Source organism: Microcaecilia unicolor, chromosome 10 (assembly GCF_901765095.1).
Source record: "Microcaecilia unicolor chromosome 10, aMicUni1.1, whole genome shotgun sequence".
Lineage (NCBI taxonomy): Eukaryota > Metazoa > Chordata > Amphibia > Gymnophiona > Siphonopidae > Microcaecilia > Microcaecilia unicolor.
This window is the reverse complement of record NC_044040.1, coordinates 212,542,892-212,562,941: the sequence shown is the minus strand read 5'-3', so window position 1 is coordinate 212,562,941 and position 20,050 is coordinate 212,542,892. Positions and strand designations below refer to the sequence as shown.

The following is a 20,050-nucleotide window of genomic DNA, read 5'->3' as shown; positions in this document are numbered from 1 at the left end:
ATGCGCTAATGATTAGGGCACCTTTAGTAAAAGGAGCTCTGTATTTTTCATCTGTTTGCTGATAATAGTGCATGCTATGTGAAAATAACACGCACTCTTTCCCAATAGTGAAACCACCATGCATGCACGAACCATTGTAGATAGTAGCAGCAGCAAGGACTTGAATTCTACCAAATACACTTATGCCTGACGAGGCCATGTTTCGCCAAAGGCTGCGTCAGAGGCAAAACTAGAGAGGCAGAGTCAAAAGCACCCTTCTCTCTAGAGTAGCAGTCTAGGTTGGGGGTTCCCTAACCTGGTCCTGGAGGCACCCCAGCCAGTCAGATTTTCAGGATATCCACAATGAATATTTATGAGAGAAATTTGCGTGCAGTGAAGGCAGTGCATGCAAATCTCTCTCATGAATATTCCTTGTGGATGTTCTGAAAACCTGACCGGCTGGGGTGCCTCCAGGACCAGGTTTGGGAACCACTGGTCTAGGTGATTCTTATAGCAAGTCCTCAACAAAATCGCACCATTTTCTGGCTTGTCATCCCTACTGTACATGCTATCAAAGACTCTGAGTGCCCAACGATTTGTAGCATTCATTTTTGTAAAAAATATATCTGTATTTATTTAAGTGTGTTATTTTAATGAGAAAAGAATGAGGAAGGAACATTGTTCATCTATTAATCAGGACGAAGAAACCCATTCTCATATGTAAGAAAAAGGAAGCACTTCTTCTGTCGAACATTGTGAAGCCAACGCTCAGGCCATCCCAGCATTTTAACGTCCCTTCCCATGATACTGAAGCGCTGTCTGTGTTATACGTAGTCTTTGCCCCCTGAGGCTGTGTTCTTGCCTTGGCTCCTCGGTGGGGGGTATGAGGTTTCCCTTCTAGGGCAAGAGCAGCAGAGTATGCCACCTCCGATGATAGCTAGAACTGCGGCTGCCCAGCCTATGAAGAGAGCGTGTCCAAATTCATACCTGAGGACAGAAGGAAGACAGGCGTGTTCAGAAACCAGGAAACAGTAGTATTCTGCGTCAAAGGATCCTAGTTGACTGTTACCCTAGTTCTTTCCTATCACTTAGTCTTCTAGTGAAACCTATACGGGATCTTGAACCTCTGCCCTGATGAAGACTCGAAACTTGGCCATGTCGGTTGAGGTTCTTTGTTTACACCAAATCGCTGCCAGTTAAGTAATTCAGAAAAATCACTTCAAAAATAGACAATTGATAAAAAAATTAATACAATAAGATGTTGGATCAATGACGATTAACACTCTGCTGCCTGAAAAAATGTTTATTAAGCAGTATGGTTGCATTAGATTCTGAAGATCCTCCACAAGAGATAAAAGATTTATCAATGAAGTGGGTTCGTGCTTGGGATTGTCTTTGATTTTTAGGCGCCTTACAGAATAGCACTCGCAATTCACTGCAGTAATTGGTTGTTAGCACCCAATGATCGCTAGTTAAGGGTTCGTTGATCAATCAAGTTGTGCGCTTCTTAATTTTGGCACTCAACATTGGGCACCATATATAGAACACTGTAAATTCACAATTACATGCGTCAAACTGTACTATAATGAGAGCACACAAGAGTATATATAAGGGCAGAACATAGGTGGGACATGGGCGTATCTCCCGTTTACTTACACAACTTATAGAATACTGGAAGTTGCATGCATCTGTGCTCTATCAGACACACCGTGTCTGATAGAGCACTGATGCACGCAACTTCCAGTATTGATATTGAGATACGTTTCTGATATTGAGATACATTTCTGACCATATCAGGGCCCTCTTTTGCTAAACTACGTTAAAAGTTTGCAGTTACCATGCATTAATTACCAAAATTAGCACAGAATAACTGCAAGGACTCTGTGTTAAATGATGGGGATCTGCCTAGCATCTTCCCATACAGTTAACTCATAGACATCAGATTCAGCACATTAACTGTTCCGCATGATATGCTGTGTTAACTTTTTAATGCACAGTAGCATACTGCATGCTATGGACTGGATTTCGTAAATGGCAATCAAAATTCAGCGCCCAAAACACCGGTGCTGTATAACAGGCGTTCTGGGATCAGCATCCTATATAGAATAGCAGGTAGACCTGGGATCCATGCTCAACTGTGGGCACGAGGAGTTACACCAACGAAAAGCAAATGTAAATCTCGACGAGCAAGCTAAGCGCAGATCCGCAGTATTCTATAGCATTGCCCGCATGTTGAGGGAATGCCCCGACCCGCCCACGTCCCTCCCATGGCCATTCCCTCCTGGATGTGTAAGTGTGTTTTCATGTGGATCTGTCCTGTTTCGGTGCTTTGTGTCCGTTAGAACACTTTTCCATGCTGAAAATTCAGTTCCATAGATAGAATTCTCCCGTAAATGTAGGGTGCATCCTCTACCCAGGGCCAGATGCACTAACCCCACGTAAAGAGCCCTTTCCTTACCGATCCCTTAGCGAATCGGTAAGGAAAGGGCATGGATGAAGAAAATCACATGCAAATGAGCTGCTCGCTGTTAGCTCATTTGCACGCGATTTCCTTCCTAAAGAGGGGAAGCCAGTTGGCCAGCTGAGCATGCGCGTTTAGCTGTTACCGGTATCAGCTAAACGCACTGTGATTGGCTGAGAGAGACCTGGAGGGAGGGACGTCCAAATAGTTTTGATTTGGACGTCCTCTCATGTCCCGATCGTTGGGGGGGGGGGGCGTAAGCTGAAAACAACCTTGGAGGGGACGGAGAATGTTGAGAGAACCTCCATGGCTGTGGTCATTTCAGGCACGTAAGAAAAACACGTCCGAGGAGGACACCCATCACAAAAGCTGAAGGAAAACGTCCAGGTGCTCGAAAGGGACATCCTTTTTTTTTTTTGAGTGAAGGACGTCCGAGTGTTAGGCACTTGGACATCCTTCACTCGAAAAAAATAATGGATGTCCCTGACGAGCACGGATATTTTTTCTTCAGCTTTTGTGATGGGCGTCCTCCTCTGCATAGTCCAGCTCAGCAGCCCCAACAAGAGGTGCAGACCTCCCGTTAGGTTTTCCACGGTGCCTGGAGTCGGAAAACGGCTGTGCATCTGCTAATTAGCTCATTATAATAACCTGTAGCTCATTTGCATTCCGTTTTCGTTAGCTGCTACCGTGACAGGAAAATGGCTCGGGGAACCCGTTTGTGCATGTCCCGGTTTACTACTTGCATGCTAAACTGGCTAGAACCAGTTTAAAAACCACGTTGCTGGCTCGTCAAGTTTCGTGCATCTGGCCCTAAAACGGGAATTCGCATATGCTAAGTGTCGAGCTGTTTCCTTAACTACTGGTGCAGGCGTTGTACTAAGTGTGAATTACTACATTAACTGCTTAATGCAAATGGAACCCCATGTCACAATTGTATGTTTCAATGAACGTGTTTGTAACTCAAGTCATGCATCTTCACCATCCATAGTCATCTGTTGACACACCCACCCCTCTCTAAGTATATAAATATACCTAGAGAGGGATGGGTGTATCTAGACCCAAGGGTGTATCTAAGTATATCTAGACTCATCATGAACTAGACAAAACTGAAATCCCCACACTAGACTGATAACTTATGTGCTTCTAATGAAAATTACGCAATACGCACTACCATTTTATTTCACATACCGGAAATGAACTTTCTAGAGTTGATTGTCTACCTTATTCTATAATTCACTTTATCTTTTAGGAACTTCTAAGCAATACCACTGTGAATTCTACTTTACCATTTATGCACCTTAATGCAATACCACTTGTATTTTTCTATCCGGAAATGGCGATACGCCATTATGGCTTAATGTAAGCCACATTGAGCCTGCAAATTGGTGGGAAAATGTGGGATACAAATGCAACAAACAAATAAATAAATAAATAGGCAGATAGTTCACTATACATACTTGGTATTGGTGGGGGTGTAAGGGTTGTAGAAATCCCGTGCAATTTTACTTCCATACCAGGCTGTGCCAATCAGGACTGCGAGACCTAAAGAAGGACAACCGGAATTTAGGTATGATATCTACATACCATCACATGATATAATGACATAAACCAGTTTCCCACCTGCTCACTCAATATTATTTTGATCAAGAAATCAATTCATTTGGCAGAGGAACTCCCTGGCTCCTATTTAGTGAAGGGTCCTTTTACGAAGCTGCGCTGAAAAATGACCTGCGCTGGTGTAGACACCTGTATTGGATGCACGCAGGTTCATTTTTCAGCGCACCTGCAAAACAGGCCCTTTTTTGGGGCTGAAAATGGATGTGTGGCCCATTTTGGGCCTGAGACCTTACCGCCACCCATTGACTTAGCGGTAAGGTCTCATACGTTAACTGGGCGGTAATCATCAGTGCGTATACAATGCTGATTACCACCCGGTTAGTGCCATGTGCCAGAAAATTTCCAGGGCACCTACTGGACGTGCTTACAAAATGAAATTACCGCCCGGACCACGCGATAGCCAGGCAATAGTTCCAAATTGGCTCACGTTGGGCACGCGTGGAGGGGCATAATCGAACTAAAGAATGCACACTTTTGACAACATCGCATGTCAAATGAAGAAAAATAACAAACAACAGAAGCAACAGACAAATGTTGGCCATCACATCCCTAAGCGACCTTGGGCATTTCATTTTGCCCTCCGTTCTCACAGGTAAGCCAGTTTAAGCATTGAAATAACTCACGTATCTGAATCAGTAGAGTAGCTACATGGGGGCCTGGGCCCCCGTAGATTTGGCCCTGGACCCCCCTGCCGACGACCCTCTCGACCCCCCTCCTACCGCCAACCCTCCCCCGCTGCTGCCGCCATCACCATCGCCTACCTTTGCTGGCGGGGGACCCCATCCCCCGCCAGTGAGATCCTCTTCTGGCGCAAAGTTTCACAGAAACAGAATGAAGCCTTGCGCCGGAAGAAGAGGACCTCGGCTGGCGGGGGTTGGGGGTCCCCTGCCAGCAAAGGTAGGCGACGGCGGGGGAGGGTTGGCGGCGGGAGGTGGGTCAAGAGGGTCGTCGGCAGGGGGGGCAAAGTTGTTGTTGGTGGCGGCGGGGGGGGGGGGTCGGCAATTGCAGGGGGGGGGGTCGGCGGCGCCGGGGGGGGGGGGGCTAAAATGTGCCCCTCACCTTGTGCTCTGGACCCCCCTCCCGCCGGTCTGGCTATGCCCCTGATCTGAATATATAATTTCTCACAAGCTCAAATTTGGAAAAGGTAAATAATGAATCTAAAATCTAAATCCAACTCTCCCCTGGTATTTATGAGCGGGCTTCCAGAAATTGGGGTTTATTTGTTACTAACAGCTATGCTCCAGGCCTCGCCCACATGCTCTGGCAATAAATTCCACATCTTAACTAAGTAGTGACCAAAGAGATGCCTTCTTGAATTTGGTTTAATTCTGTTACTTCAATTTCATGAGTCTTCTGTAGTCCTAAAATTATTTGAAGGAATAAATAATAGAGAGGGGAAGCCCACAATTGTCACTCTGTTTCATTTCCCATGTCATTTGCAGCACGTTTTGTTTTGTTTTGGTTAGAAATGTCCTTGGGAAATTCAGCAAACTGCTTCATTAATAATAATAATAATAATAAAAAGCATGAAAAAAATCCTTAACAAAGGCGGTTAGCTTAGCGGAGTTTAAAAAAGGTTTGGACGGCTTCCTAAAAGAAAAGTCCATAGACCGTTATTAAATGAACTTGGGGAAAATGCACTATTTCTGGGATAAGCAGTATAAAATGTTTTGTACATTTTTGGGATCTTGCCGGGTATTTGTGACCTGGATTGGCCACTGTTGGAAACAGGATGCTGGGCTCAATGGACCTTTGGTCTTTCCCAGTATGGCAATACTTATGTACTTATATTCCCCTGCATACATCTAGCATCACCGCAGAATGGAGTAGTAGTGTAGCCAAGGGTGAGCCCAGGTGGGCCCAGGCCCACCCAGTAGCAGCACACCTATGATGTGGCTGGCAGGGATCCCCAAGCCCCACCAGGCAAAAACTCCCAACAAGTCCCTCCTGCATACCTTGTAAATAGCAGATCTTCGCCTGCATCGAACAGCGACTGATACCTACTGTTCGCAATGGCCCCATAGCCTTCCCTCTGATGCGTTCCCACCTATGCAGAAACAGGAAGTTGCATCAGCGGGAAGGCTGTGTGGCTAACATGAGCAGTGCGTATTAGTTGCTGCTCGCTGCTGGTGAAACTTTTCCACTTAAAAAGGAATGCGGGGGAGGGGGATGTTTGAGAGACCATATGGAATGCAGGCGAGAGAGGGAGAGACCCAGTCACTTGTGGGACAGGGCGGAGTTCTTCTGCCCACCCATGTTGAGCCCAGGCCCTGAAAAGGAGGCATGCCAAGTCATAGGGAAATCACTAAAAACCCATCTATTCAAACAAGCCTATCCTAATGACCCAAACTAATCCTATGAACCATACTAGCCAACACATATCCAGGAGACAACGACAATGACCTAGACTACGTCTCCCACCATAACTCCCTTGTTCATCCTGTAACCCATCCCCCTCCCGCCTCCTCCACCCCCTTCCAATGTTCACCTACCCTTGCTCTCTCCTCTCCTACTCCCTTCACCCTGTCCTTCTCCTACCTAATCTCTTTCATTATTCCGCGATACTCAACTTTATTGTCTTTATCAATATTCTGTAATCCCTATTACAATGTAAGCCGCATTGAACCTGCTTTTAGTGGGAAAGCGCGGGGTACAAATGTAATAATAAATAAATAGTCTTCTCCTCTTACCTGCAATGATGAAAAGTGCCCCCCCAGCCACAGCAATTTTTCCCTTCTTCTCCTTGTCATCTTCAAGGCCCTTTGTACATTTCATCCCAAATGCAGCAACGCACATGCCGCAGAACCCGATAAAGATGCCGCAGATCATCAGGGCTCGAGTTGCTTGCAGATCAGCTGAAACAAATTGGAGGAAACACTTTAAAAAAAAAATAATAAAAACGTGGAAAAATATGTTTAAACTTTCATCACGGGAGCCCAGGTGAAAGAGGTTGAGAAATGGGGGAAAGCCCAGCTAAGATTAAAGAGACCAAGATACTAGACTTATAAAGCTAGATGGAAGGAATTTGGTTTATGTATTCAAGAGAAGGGAAAATGAAGGGGGCTACTCTACAGTGATTTTCAACTGCAAGAGGAAGGATTAAGGGAAGGATGATGTTCAACGAACAACAATTAACTGGGATAAAATTCCAGCAGGGGATATGTGGATGGGACTTTGGTAAGACTTTCCCCATTTGCGAACAAGTGTTCTAGGGAGCTGGAGAAATCTCCTTTAGTGGACAATTTTAGGAGCAGATGAAACAGGGGGCAAGGGCTTGGCTGGATGACCTCTTGAGGTCCCTTCACCACTTTTTTTCCACTCTCCACGATACCAGCACCTGCATATGCTCAGTTTTCAGCGCATGCGTACTGCAGACTGCCATGGTGGAAAGAAGCATTTTCCCGCCAGCTGAGATATTTTTGTTGGTGGTGGTTGGAGGTGGGGGGGGAAGAGCACTTGGTGCCCACCCACTTCTTGCCTAGGCCCACCCAAAATCTGTAGTCTGGCTACGCCCCTGCCTCCCACCCCCAGTGTGCCATCATATCCGGCGCTACAAAAATACATTTCTGCGTGGAGATCAAAGTGTATTCTATAACTTAATTGGTTAATTAGCTAATCAGCGCTGTCAATTGGATATTAACACGCAATTATCAGCACTAATTGCCATTAAGATTTACGCGCAGAACTCGCCAAGTGTATTCTGTAACGTGGTGCATGTAAATTCTAAGGTGCATAGTTGAAAAGGGGGTGTGGCCATGGATGGGGTATGGGCATTTCTAAAATCTATGCGCATCATTATAGAATACACCTGCTCTGCGCCTAATATAGGCAATCGGGATTTACGCCAACTAAAACCTGGCCTAAATGGACACAACCAAATTTGGGCGTATTCTGTATGCCGTGCGAAAACTTAAGCCTCTTCTATAAAATTTAGGTGCATTTTTTTACTGGGCGGATTTTTCAGCCACCATATATAGAACCTATGAGCTCTTACTGCCTACGGAATAGGTGTCAGTAACTGCTCACGTCGTAATAGTCACGCACTAATGGAAAAATTAGCGCATGGCCGTATCATAGAAAAAGGAAAATCAGTCTTTTACTGGCAATGCTAAAAGTGGCCTTTAGTGGGCAGGAAACACCCCGCACTGGAAATAACGCAGGTCACATTTTAATACTATTTAGCAAAAGTTAGTCCTGGTGACTGAAGTGTGGGCAAGAGTTTTTCACTTCATGCCTTGAGTTCAGTTTAGCTAGCTTCCTCAACCCAAATCTAGCCATTGGCAACATCACAAGAGCAACCTTGATGATTGGGAAAGGGTTACTCAGGATCAGATCTATCGTACACTGGCTCCCAATCAAAGAACGCATTGCCTTCAAAATCTGTACAATGGTTCACAAAATTATATACGGTGAAGCACCGGATTGCATGACAGACTTAATCGACCTACCAGCCAGAAACTCATCCGTATCAACACGAACGTACCTAAATCTACACTACCCAAGCTGCAAAGGACTCAAATAGAAATCAAGTTACGTATCCAGTTTTTCCTAATTCAGCACACAACTGTGGAACGCATTACCAAAAGCCTTGAAAACCATATACGACCATCTACACTTCAGAAAGACACTCAAGACCCACCTGTTTAAAAAGGCATACCCTACAGATCCAACGTAAACGCCTGATCTCTGCGACACAACAACACTAAAGTTCGTAATGGCCATCACCGAACTCTCCCGTCGAACGATTCCTCTATGTGGTCCTACCACACGAACCTTACCCTATCACAACTTCACCTTGTATTTGTTTACACCGGAGTCTGCAACTGCTCTCCGGCATTATGTAAGCCACATTGAACCTACAAAGAGGTGGGGAAAATGTGGGATACAAATGTAACAAATAAATAAATAAATATATTATGTAATTCTGAGTGGGAGCTGAACTAAAAACCCCGAATAACTCAATGAATATCTTTTGACTGAAATGTTCTTTCCCAGGGATAGCTGCATATTTAGATAGGGTGTCATCTTTCCATATAAAATCTGTCCCCCAAATCTGATCCCGGAGGGCCACAAAGCAAACAAATTTGCAGGATTTCCACAGTGAATATGCATGACTTGTTTGCAGCTCTCCAGGATGAGATTTGGGCAACCCTGCCTTACAGGATTTACAGTGCAGTACTAAGCTGGGACTTGTTCATGGCAGGCAGCGACTCATTCGCCGATGAGCTGCCCGCACGATGCATGCTTTATCTTTAAGGCGAGTTAAGAGCGGTCTATAACTCTCTGGTATTTTTCAAACACATCCAGAAGGTCCACGGCCTTCTGGCAGCAGCTAAAACCTCCTTCAGAAAACTTCTGTGGGTGTTTACACTGAAGGACCATTACTAGATTTCCTTGGAATTCTAATTCTGCCAAAGAGAGAAAAACAGCTCTTCAGCGCAGGCTCCCCTCGTCCTCGCTGATTCCTGCCGTACATTTTCATGTCACTTTCAGCCGGAAGACTTGGCCTTCCTCAGAAAACAATGAGATCATTGTTTCTTCACTCAAAAACTATCAGCAATCTGACACTTTTCTCACACTGATAATTCATGTACAATATTGCCATCCCCTGTCGTGCCAAGATTTTGAATAATCTAATCTAATCTGAGATTTGTACACTGCACTACTCCCAGTTTGAGGATCAAGGCGGTTCACATACAAGAAACTCACAATAACATGAGGAATTACATGAAATTAAAAGGATAATAACAAACAATATTTTTTCAAATATACATCCATAGCTTTATCACCCTCTTAATTAAGACCAGCTCCTCACCTTTCTGTAAATTCATCCACTGTTTTAACCAAATAATGGTTAGTGCTATGGGATGATAACCAGGGAAGAGGAGACTTAATCCTTGTGATTTTAGGCAAATCATTTAACTCTCCATTGCCTCAGGTACAAACTTAGATTGGATCCTCGGGGGGGGGGGGGGGGGAATGGAATGAGCAATTACTGAAAAGGCATGAGCTAATAATAATGAAAAGAATTATCAAAGCAACGTACCCTCCAAACTTCTCGGCTCAATTTATGGGGGGGGGGGGGGGGGGGTCCCAACAGCTTCCTCCCAAGAATTTTGAACAGTTGAGATGGATTCATTAGTAGAGGTAGTGGAGGAGTGGCCTAATGGTTAATGCAGCAACCTAAGAACCAGGGGAAGGGGGTTGAAGAACTGAGAACCAAGTTGAAAGGGGTTCAGTTCCTACTGTAGCTTCTTGTGACTTTGGGCAAGTCACTTAACCCTCCATTGCTCCAGGTACAAAATAAATGCATGTATAAAATATGTAAACCACTTCAACTGTAACCACAGAAATGTGGTATATCAAATCCATTAACAATGCAACATAGTACTTAGACATACTAGGTCACTAGTCTTAAGTTTTGGAGCACAACTACCGGCCTGGCACTGTACAAGATGAATATGGATGCATCAATACAGAGGTGTAATGACTGAATAATGCAAGTCGAAGAGGTGATGGATAAGGGAGCTCCCTGCCCTGAAAATAAAGACTTGCGTGGTCCATCCGTTCTGCCCAATAACCCTGCCTAAGCCACTCATCAGCCTTCGTCCGTACTGGACATTTGTCTTGGTTGAGCAGTTGACATCTTTGTCAGGGTTGTACTGGAATCCTGATGAACGTTACTAGGGTTCTGAGAATACTTTCACTCATCTGATGTGGTTGAGAAACTGGTCTGAACCTGCAAAGACCAAACTATCCCTAGGTGCTGCTGAGACTGGAATTTGGTGAGGCGGTAAACAGACAGGTAGAGACAAGTGCGGTATGAGCAACATCAAGAATATACAGAAAAGCTTCTGACTAGCGGGGAAGTTAAAAGAGAGCAGACAGATCTGAGGCACGCAAAGGCGTATGATACGTCCCATCACATTAATAGTCTACCTTCCTCCGACACCATCTCAATGCCGTCCACTGCTTTTCTGTCTCTTTGGAAGATCCGAAGTGCTTTTCTCTAGAAATCCTTAAGGACTCAGAATCACAAAAACATTCCCCCTGTATCCAAGGGCAGCTGTGGTACACTGTCTGCATCACCCTATGAGCTAGAACTAGGGGAGAGATGGGATGAGAATCCAGAGACATCCTGATGGACCTACGTCTTTGATCTCTTCTGAAGAAAATCTTCATATGCAGCTTAAACTTGCCTGGTGTGTAAAACCTCTGTGGTGTTGATCCCATCTCCAGGAATTTGGAATGTGTTCAAATACTCCGAGTGACGATTCACTCAGGCATATATTATACCAAGGTATCCTACTACCATTGCCACCTAGCCCAACTATCTCCAGATCTCCAGGAATCTTTATGGGTTTTTTGGTTGGGTTTCTTTTTTTCCCCAACTTGAATGTTAGGAATAGGAAGCCAAAAATATTTTGCGCAATTTTCTTCTGGCTTTTCTTTTTTTCATTCTGAAATGAATTTTGTTACGAGTATACATTTCTCTGAAGTATGTACAATGAAGGCACACTCTTATTAAAAAGTGTGCATTATGTGCAAAGAGTGTGCAAACCGTCATGCGTGCATGAACCAGCATGCTTACACATGCATGTGTGCACCATTGGAAACACTGCAACCCCTTTGCACAGACCCCCAGATTCTATAAAGGTCACCCACAGCTGATGTGTGCAAATTAGGGCATTGAGCCCAGATCCATGTGCAAATTAATTAGTTAACAAGTTGTTAACAATCAATAATTAGGGTTAATTGGCACTCATTTGCAGTTACATGCGGCTTTGCCCTGCGCCCTATTCTATAACATATGCGCCTTAATTCAAAAGGGGGTGTGGCCATGAGAGGCATGTCCGCCATTAGCTGCTTGCCGGTATTTACACCAGGTTTAAGTGATCTTGCCCAAGGTTAGGCATGTGATAAGCTGGTACTCAGCAAAGGACACTTTGCGCAGAGGACCTTTACAGAATACTGAGTTAGCATCGATCTTCTTGGCATCTAACTTTGGGCACCATTTTCCAGGGGTGCCGAGAGGGGGGGGGCAGGGGGGACAAAATTCCCTGGGCCCGAGCCTCCAAGGTGGGCCCGGCGCTGCACTCCCCTCCACCCCCCCCCCCTCCGTCCACCACCAGGCCGGGCCCCCCTGAATTCAAATCATAAGCACCTCACCTCGCTCCATGTGAAAGAAGTGCAGCAGCGGCAGTCTGCAGATCGCCTCCCTTTGGGCCTTCCCTCCCTGTGTCCCACCCTCACACAAGTTACGTCAGACGAGGGCAGGACACAGGGGCGGCCTTGCTCCGGGCCTGGCCCAGTCTCTCGGCGGCCCTGCCATTTTCTGAAGAGTGACCCTTATCAGCAATCGACTTTCATCACAAACGACAGCCCATCCCTATTGTATATAGGTTAAATTAGTTATGGAAATGATATTATTTAAGGGGTCTATAACATTTATAGCCTTGAAGATATATTCAGCTATTTTGACCTTATCTCTGAACTTTTTCGCCTCTAAATCACTGGGGATATATTCAGTGATATGACATTGGGAATGACACAAATATGTCTCATGTCTATGATCAATTGTCTAAGCTCTTAGGCCCAGATGCTCAAAACTCCGGCGCTGTTCCGAACAGCACCGGAGAAATACTGCCCAATCAGCACATCTGAGCAGTGTCCTCATGCTCAATGCTAATGACGTGCAAATTTAAGTGTGGTCATAGCGTTGAGCATGAGGGACAACTGTGGGCGGATTGTGCCTGGGCATGTGCTCAACAGCTGTGCCCTTTTATGGTAGTTAAGCCCCGCCCAGTACATCCCAGTATGCACCAAGCAAGGTAGGGCACTGCCATTTTGAGGAGGCACCCAACAGGAGGAGGGAGTGCTAGATCCCTCCTCCTTCTTTCAAGGTAGGAGGGGGTTGGGGGGTCACAGTTAGACCTCCAGGGCTAGCCCTGGGGGGGGGGGGGGTTAGGGTACTCCCTGAGCCCATACGCCGGGCCCCCTCCCTACCCATCTTCAAATCATTGCTCAAAGCCCACCTCTTCAATGTCGCCTTCGGCACCTAATCACTTCATCTCTTCTCAGGAAATCTCATCTACCCCAACTTGACATTTCGTCTTTTAGATTGTAAGCTCTTCTGAGCAGGGACCGTCCTTATTCGTTAATTTGTACAGCGCTGCGTAACCCTTGTAGTGCTCTAGAAATGTTAAGTAGTAGTAGTACCACTGGACCACCAGGGTGTTATTTAATTTCAGGGGAGCCTGGGGTCCACAGGACAACAAGGCCTTCACATCTTTGAGGGATGGGGGGGTCTGGGGTCCACTGGACCACCAGGGATTGAAGTCTTTGGGGTGGGTGGCCTGGGGTCTTCTGAATCACCAGGGCTGTGATAGCAGGTCTCCCTATTACCCCCGTGAAGTGACCGCGACCAAAATAGAACAAAAATGCCTGATCTCTGGTGTTTCTGTGACTTTCCAGGTGTTGTGCGATATTTTGCCTGTAAAGTTACTTTACGCTTTAGTACATAAGGCCCCAAACGTCATACATAGATGACCGGGGTAGATTCTGAATCTGCTAGAAGCTCTGCTGTGGAAGGTGGTGGACCAAGCTGAAAATCCTCCTGAGCCTGCCTGCAGGGTTAACAAACGTCAGGGAGTTGCCTCATAGCTGTGAAAGAGGTGTGTGTTTCTTTAAAAACAACACAGAAATGATGAGAGCCGAAAAACATTATTTCACCCTGTTCCATTGCTTCGTTTCCCCCACATTAAACCATTAAAGGGTAATTGTATAATTGGTGCATCTATATAGGTCCCTAGAGGAGACCATATGGATTTCATCCCAGTCCTTGGGACACACCTGGCCTGTTGGGTTTTCAGGTTATCTGCAATGAATATACACGTGAGAAATTTGCATACCAAGAAGGCAGTGCATGCAAATCTATCTCATCCGTATTCATTGTGGATATCCTGAAAACCTGAGTGGCCAGGTGGTCCTTGAGGACTGGGTTGAAAACCACTGCTATAGCGGGATGCAGGCGCCTTTCCTTTACCTTGCCAGGTCGAGTTTTCAGGATTTCCCCAATGAATATACATGATCTCACTGCATGAGGCAGCGCATGCAAATAGATCTCATGCATATTTATTGGGGAAATCCTGAAAGCCTGACAGGATTGCGGCCCTCGAGGACCAAGGTTAAACAACCCTGCTTTACAGAATGGTAGCGTAATATATATGCACGTATGTGGTTTCTGCTAACTAGAGGTGGTTGGTATAAATGTGCTCCCTAAATGCTAGAGCAACACCCCCAACTTACCACCCATATCTGCCAAATATGTGCTATGTAAGATATGCCCTTATTTACAGAACAGCACTTACGCAGATTTTTAAGCATTTATCTGTTTATGTGCATGCGCATCAGTGGTGTAGCTATGGGTGGGCCTGGGTGGGCACAGGCCCACCCATTCTTGGCTCAGGCCCACCCAGCGGCAGCACCCCACATCAATATCTCTCCTCCTCCGTGGCATCCCGGCATCTGCCTGCCCATCGCTGAACCCCGTCCCTCCCTGGTGTACCTTACAGGTGTCCCCGGTACCTGCAGTGATTCAATTATTGTTGCCTGCGCTGAGAGACTAGGCCAGGCCTGGGGCAAGGCTGCCCTGCTGCTGCCGCCTCCCGTCACTCCCCCCACCGCTGCAGTCCGCTGTCTCACCTGCCTGCCTCCATGGCTCTGGGTCACCCTGCATTCAAGGCGGCAGTCGCAGATCGCCTCTCTTCTGGCCTTCCTTCCCTGTGTCCCGCCCTCGTCTGATGTAACTTCCGGTTTCCGTGAGGGCGGGACACAGGGAGGGAAGGCCCGAAGAGAGGCGATCTGTGACCGCCGCTTCGAATGCAGGGGGCCCGGAGCCGAGGAGGCAGGCAGGTGAGATCAGGAACTGCAGCGCCGGTGGCCTGACCCCGCTGCCGGGCCCCCCGTGGAAGCCCGGGCCCGGGGAATTTTGTTCCCTCTGCCCCCCATCTCGGCAGCCCTGCCTGCAGGCTTCCATCGGCTGGGTCCCTCCGGAGAGGAAAATGATGTGCCAGGGAGAGACGGGGTTCAGTGATGGGGGTACAGATGCTGGGGCGCCGTGGAGGAGGTGAGATGTTGATGTAGGGTAGGTGAAAAAATCTATAATTTTTAAAATATCTTGGTGGGGGGGGGAGGGGCTGTGGTGTGGTGTGACGTGCTGTGCTGTTGAAGAGTCCATCATCTAAGTTAGCTCTGGGTCCATCCAAAATATTGGGTCTGGCTATGCCACTGATGCACACGTGTGTATCTGACAATCTTCTAAACACTTAGGTGTGTCTTTGCGCTTATCCTATAGATTTTCTCTGTTAGCGCAGTTTAAAACCACTTTACATGCGCTAAAACTGGAAAACAAAGCAAAATTTAAAAACAGTGAAAGCCCGATCAATGAAACCAAAAAGAGAGACGAACGATATGAAACCCCACCCCCGTGCATACACCTGAATTTTAGCGGCATCTGTAGAAGAAATGAGCAGTCTGGCTAGAGATTACCTGTCCCTGGGAGCTTAGGCGCCTGATTCTGCAACAGCTCCTTCTAAGAAAGAACGACCTAGACCAGCTTGGGGATTCTGTGTCAGCAAGATCTAACCTGCATTTAACATTTTAAAAGTAATAAATAGAAATAAAACAAAACATAGAAAAGAAAATAAGATGGTGGGAGGCGGGGCTGGTGGTTGGGAGGCGGGGATAGTGCTGGGCAGACTTGTACGGTCTGTGCCCTGAAGGGGACGGATACAAATCAAGGTAAGTTATACACAAAAAGTAGCACATATGAGTTTATCTTGTTGGGCAGACAGGATGGACCGTGCAGGTCTTTTTCTGCCGTCATCTACTATGTTACTATATGTTACTATCCAGCTTATAACCAAAAGTAATCGCCGGCTATTTCCCGACCCAAATCGGGATATGGCCGGCAATTTCGCAAAAGCAGCGAAAAGCGTATAATCGAAAGCTACATTTGTGATAGCTTCGCCGCTTTCCCTTCGCCTCGCCGGCGAAAGTTCAAAGGGGCATGTTGGCGGCGAAGCGAAGGCGGGACATGGGCAGGCTTGGGCATGGCTACCAGATGGCCGGCTTTCGCGGATAATGGAAAAATAAAACCCGGCGATAAGCAGTATTTCGCCGGGTTTACTTGGTCCTTTTATTTTCACGACCAAGCCTCAAAAAGGTGCCCCAACTGACCAGATGACCACCGGAGAGAATGGGGGATGACCTCCCCTTACTCCCCCAGTGGTCGCCAACCCCCTCCCACACTAAAATTATTAAAATACAAACCTTTTTTGCCAGCCTGTATGCCAACCTCAAATGTCATACCCAGCACCCTGACAGCAGTATGCAGGTCCCTGGAAAAGTTGTTGTTGGTTGCAGTGGACTGCAGAAAGGCAGAGCCAGGCCCATCCCCCCCCCCCCCCCCACCTGTTCCACTTGTGGTGGGTAATGTTGAGCCCTCCCAAACCCCCCAAAACCCACTGTACCCACATGTAGGTGCCCCCCTTCAGCCCTTAGGGCTAGGGTAATGGTGCACACTTGTGGACAGTGGGTTTTGGGGGGGATTTGGGGGACTCAGCACACAAGGGAAGGGTGCTATGCACCTGGAAGCTAATTTGGTTGTTTATAAAAGATGTTTGAAGTGCCCCCTAGGGTGCCCGGTTGGTGTCCTGGCATGTGAGGGGGACCATTGCACTACAAATGCTGGCTCCTCCCACGGCCAAATGCCTTAGATTTCGCCGGGTTTGAGATCGCCGGCAGTTTTTTCCATTATCGCGGAAAAACAAAAGTGGCGATCTCAAACCCGGCGAAATCCAAGGCATTTCGCCGGCCCACACCGTATTATCGAAAAAAAAAGATGGCCGGCCATCTTTTTTGAACATACGGTTCCGGCCAGCTGTTGCGCCGCCGCCAAAATAGATCGCCGGCGACCTATTTCACTGGCGACGTTCGATTATTTCCCTCTATGACACCTTTTTATGGGACTAAATATTTTTTGACTAGCTTTCGCAGGCAACCCTTAATCTTCAGATCAGAAATAAGCAAATGTTGACAAATACCTTATTTCTGATCTGAAGGATTGCCTTAAAGCTAATCAAAAATCTATTAAGTTAGTTCAATAAAAAAAAGGCGTCATCTTCTTTTCTTTTCTATGTTTTGTTTTATTTCTATTCATTACCTTTAAAAGTGGACTAACGCGGCGACCATAAAGCTTTCTGCAGGCCTTTCCCCACAGGCAGATCTAACATTGATTACTCTGAACAGAAAATAGAAATTGAGACACCATCAACTCTTTCCCTGCAAATTATCCGAACCCAGCTCTCAATGGTGGGCTGGGTCCCCTGCTGTGCTAATTTTTTGGGGGAACAGAAGCTGTGGGTAGTGTTCCTGAGGTTTGAACGTTTTGCTTTAGTAAGAAGTGGGGGGGTGTTTCTGTTTTCCTTCCTTTCACTGTTCTTTTGTTCCCTTCTCTTATCCACTTGCTTCATAACTGGACTTAAATCCTAGGATTCCCCGGTGTCACCCAGATGCTGTTTGGTAATCTTCTGTCACTCCTTCTGTACATTCTTTTCTCTGTTCTCTCTAACCTGTATGCAAAGTATTTCCTTTTTTTTTTCTTAAATTGTTTTTTTTTGCATATTCACAAGATACAGAAGTTTGGCCAGCCAAGAATAATAAAAGCAGAAACATAATTTAATCACCTTTAAGAGAGTAAAGATAACAACAGAAGTGAAAGAACTTCAGATGAATGAGAGGTCTCTGGCTAGTCTCAATAAACAGTTGAAACAGAATAAAAGAAAACAGAGAAAAGAAAATAAGATGATACCTTTTTTATTGGACTAACTTAATACATTTTTTGATTAGCTTTCGAAGGTTGCCCTCCTTTGTCAGATCAGAAAATCGTGAAGAAGGGCTACCTTCGAAAGCTAATCAAAAAATGTATTAAGTTAGTCCAATAAAAAAGGTATCATCTTATTTTCTTTTCTCTGTTTTCTTTTATTCTATTTCTATTGATTATCTTTGCAAGTGGACTAACACGGCTACCACATCTCTCTAATAAACAGTTGCGAGCCAGCTGCAAACCACTGGAAGCTACATGGTCGATGCCAGCTTTCTATACCAAGGGCCACTTTCAAGTACCCCAGCCAGCCCCAGTAACACAAACGCACACCTTTAAGTCACTTTACATCTGACATGAGGAAGGACTTTTTAAAATTTTTTTACTTACTGTCCAGCACCAGCAAGGAATCATAAGTTTTGCATTGCATCTGGCCGGTGCTCTGCATGACGCAAGACATCCACAGCCCTATGTACATGGCCTGAGCGGTGACAATGTTCTCGCCTGCGTAAGAGGACATTTTCCACTGGGGCATGGCCGTGCACACAATGAAGCCAATCCAGCCCACTAATGCCAGTACAAATCCCAACATCTGCAAGCCAGCGTTAGCCATCTTCTGCTCAACCACTCAATCTGCAATTCAGAGGTCTTTGGCTGGCTTCAGGCAGACTTCTTTTCAGCTGGAGATATCTATGATAGAGAAAAAAAAAGGTTCTAAGGACTTTTTTTCTTCTTCAGAAGCTACAAAAAATAATAAGATGAGCAGGACAGGCAGCAAAGTGTCTTGTCCGCCTTTCTTCTGTAGTGCTGGAAGGAGCTGATCCTTTCCTAGGCAGTAACACCTGAATGCAGACGGTAGGTGTCTTAAATCTCTCTATTTAACTGGAGTCTCCAGAGCTCCCCCTTGTGGTTTCACTTGGGATCTGTTCCCCCACCACACCTCTTCTTGGGCTTCTTCAGGGAACACTGTAGGAAAAGCCACACCCTTTCCCAGGAGTTTCACATTGTACAGAAATAAAGGCAAGTCATAGAACCTTCACTCCCTATGAAGAGACAGCTGCGTGCTTGATATGTGTTGAAGAACTGTTGATCCCTAAGGGCATGTGAGACTTCTTTTCAGTTTTCTCTCGTCTGTGTTGTCCAGATCAGCAGTTTAAGAATAGGGAGACCAGCAAAGCTGAATAAGTCAGGTGATCTTCCGATTGGCATCTGGTGTGTGAAACAGAAAAAGCTAGAGATTATTATTATTATTGCCCAGATAATAAACTAGTCAGGGGTCAAGAAAACACATTTTTATTGTTTTTTTTAAATAATATATGCAATACACAGGTTTCATTTGCATAAATGTTTATAACTGGCTGATAGCCTCAGGCACTTAGCACTGGGGTAAATAAATCTGCCAGAAAAATATTGACTGTATCTGACCACCTTGGCAGGCATGGGCTGACGAGTCCCATCTTCACACTTAGGTCATGATCAAGTGTACATAAGTACATAAGTAATGCCACACTGGGAAAAGACCAAGGGTCCATCGAGCCCAGCATCCTGTCCATGACAGCGGCCAATCCAGGCCAAGGGCACCTGGCAAGCTTCCCAAACGTACAAACATTCTATACATGTTATTCCTGGGATTGTGGATTTTTCCCAAGTCCATTTAGTAGCGGTTTATGGACTTGTCCTTTAGGAAACCATCCAACCCCTTTTTAAACTCTGCTAAGCTAACCGCCTTCACCACTTTCTCCGGCAAGGAATTCCAGAGTTTAATTATACGTTGGGTGAAGAAAACTTTTCTCAGATTTGTTTTAAATTTGCTACACTGTAGTTTCATCGCATGCCCCCTAGTCCTAGTATTTTTGCACACCAAAACTTAGAATGAGACATGTAGAAAGACTTAAAGTGACAAAAAAACAGCTCATGTGCAAATCACTCCTGGCAGACAAGACTGTACAGAGTATGAGTATCACTGCTGCAGCTGGGTTTCTGGGAACTTTCCTTCCTCTTAACTATGTTAAATATACCGTTGGGTATCTTTTCTTGATTTTCTTTTCTCTGTTTTGATTTATTACCTTTAAAAGTGAACTAACACAGCAACCCCACCGCTTTACTTT

At 45.8% G+C, this 20,050-nt stretch overlaps 1 protein-coding gene across 1 annotated transcript; it reads right to left on the bottom strand.

Moving 5' to 3' along the window:
• Positions 1 to 406: 406 nt before the first annotated feature.
• On the bottom strand, positions 407 to 18,804 carry CLDN1 (claudin 1). The gene is made up of 4 exons (XM_030216286.1): positions 18,333 to 18,804; positions 6,748 to 6,912; positions 3,898 to 3,982; positions 407 to 966 (listed from the first exon to the last, which is right to left on the bottom strand). Exons 1-4 carry the CDS (start codon positions 18,553 to 18,555, stop codon positions 804 to 806), a joined length of 636 nt encoding a protein of 211 aa, XP_030072146.1. The 5' UTR covers positions 18,556 to 18,804; the 3' UTR covers positions 407 to 803.
• Between the last annotated feature and the right edge of the window lie 1,246 nt (positions 18,805 to 20,050).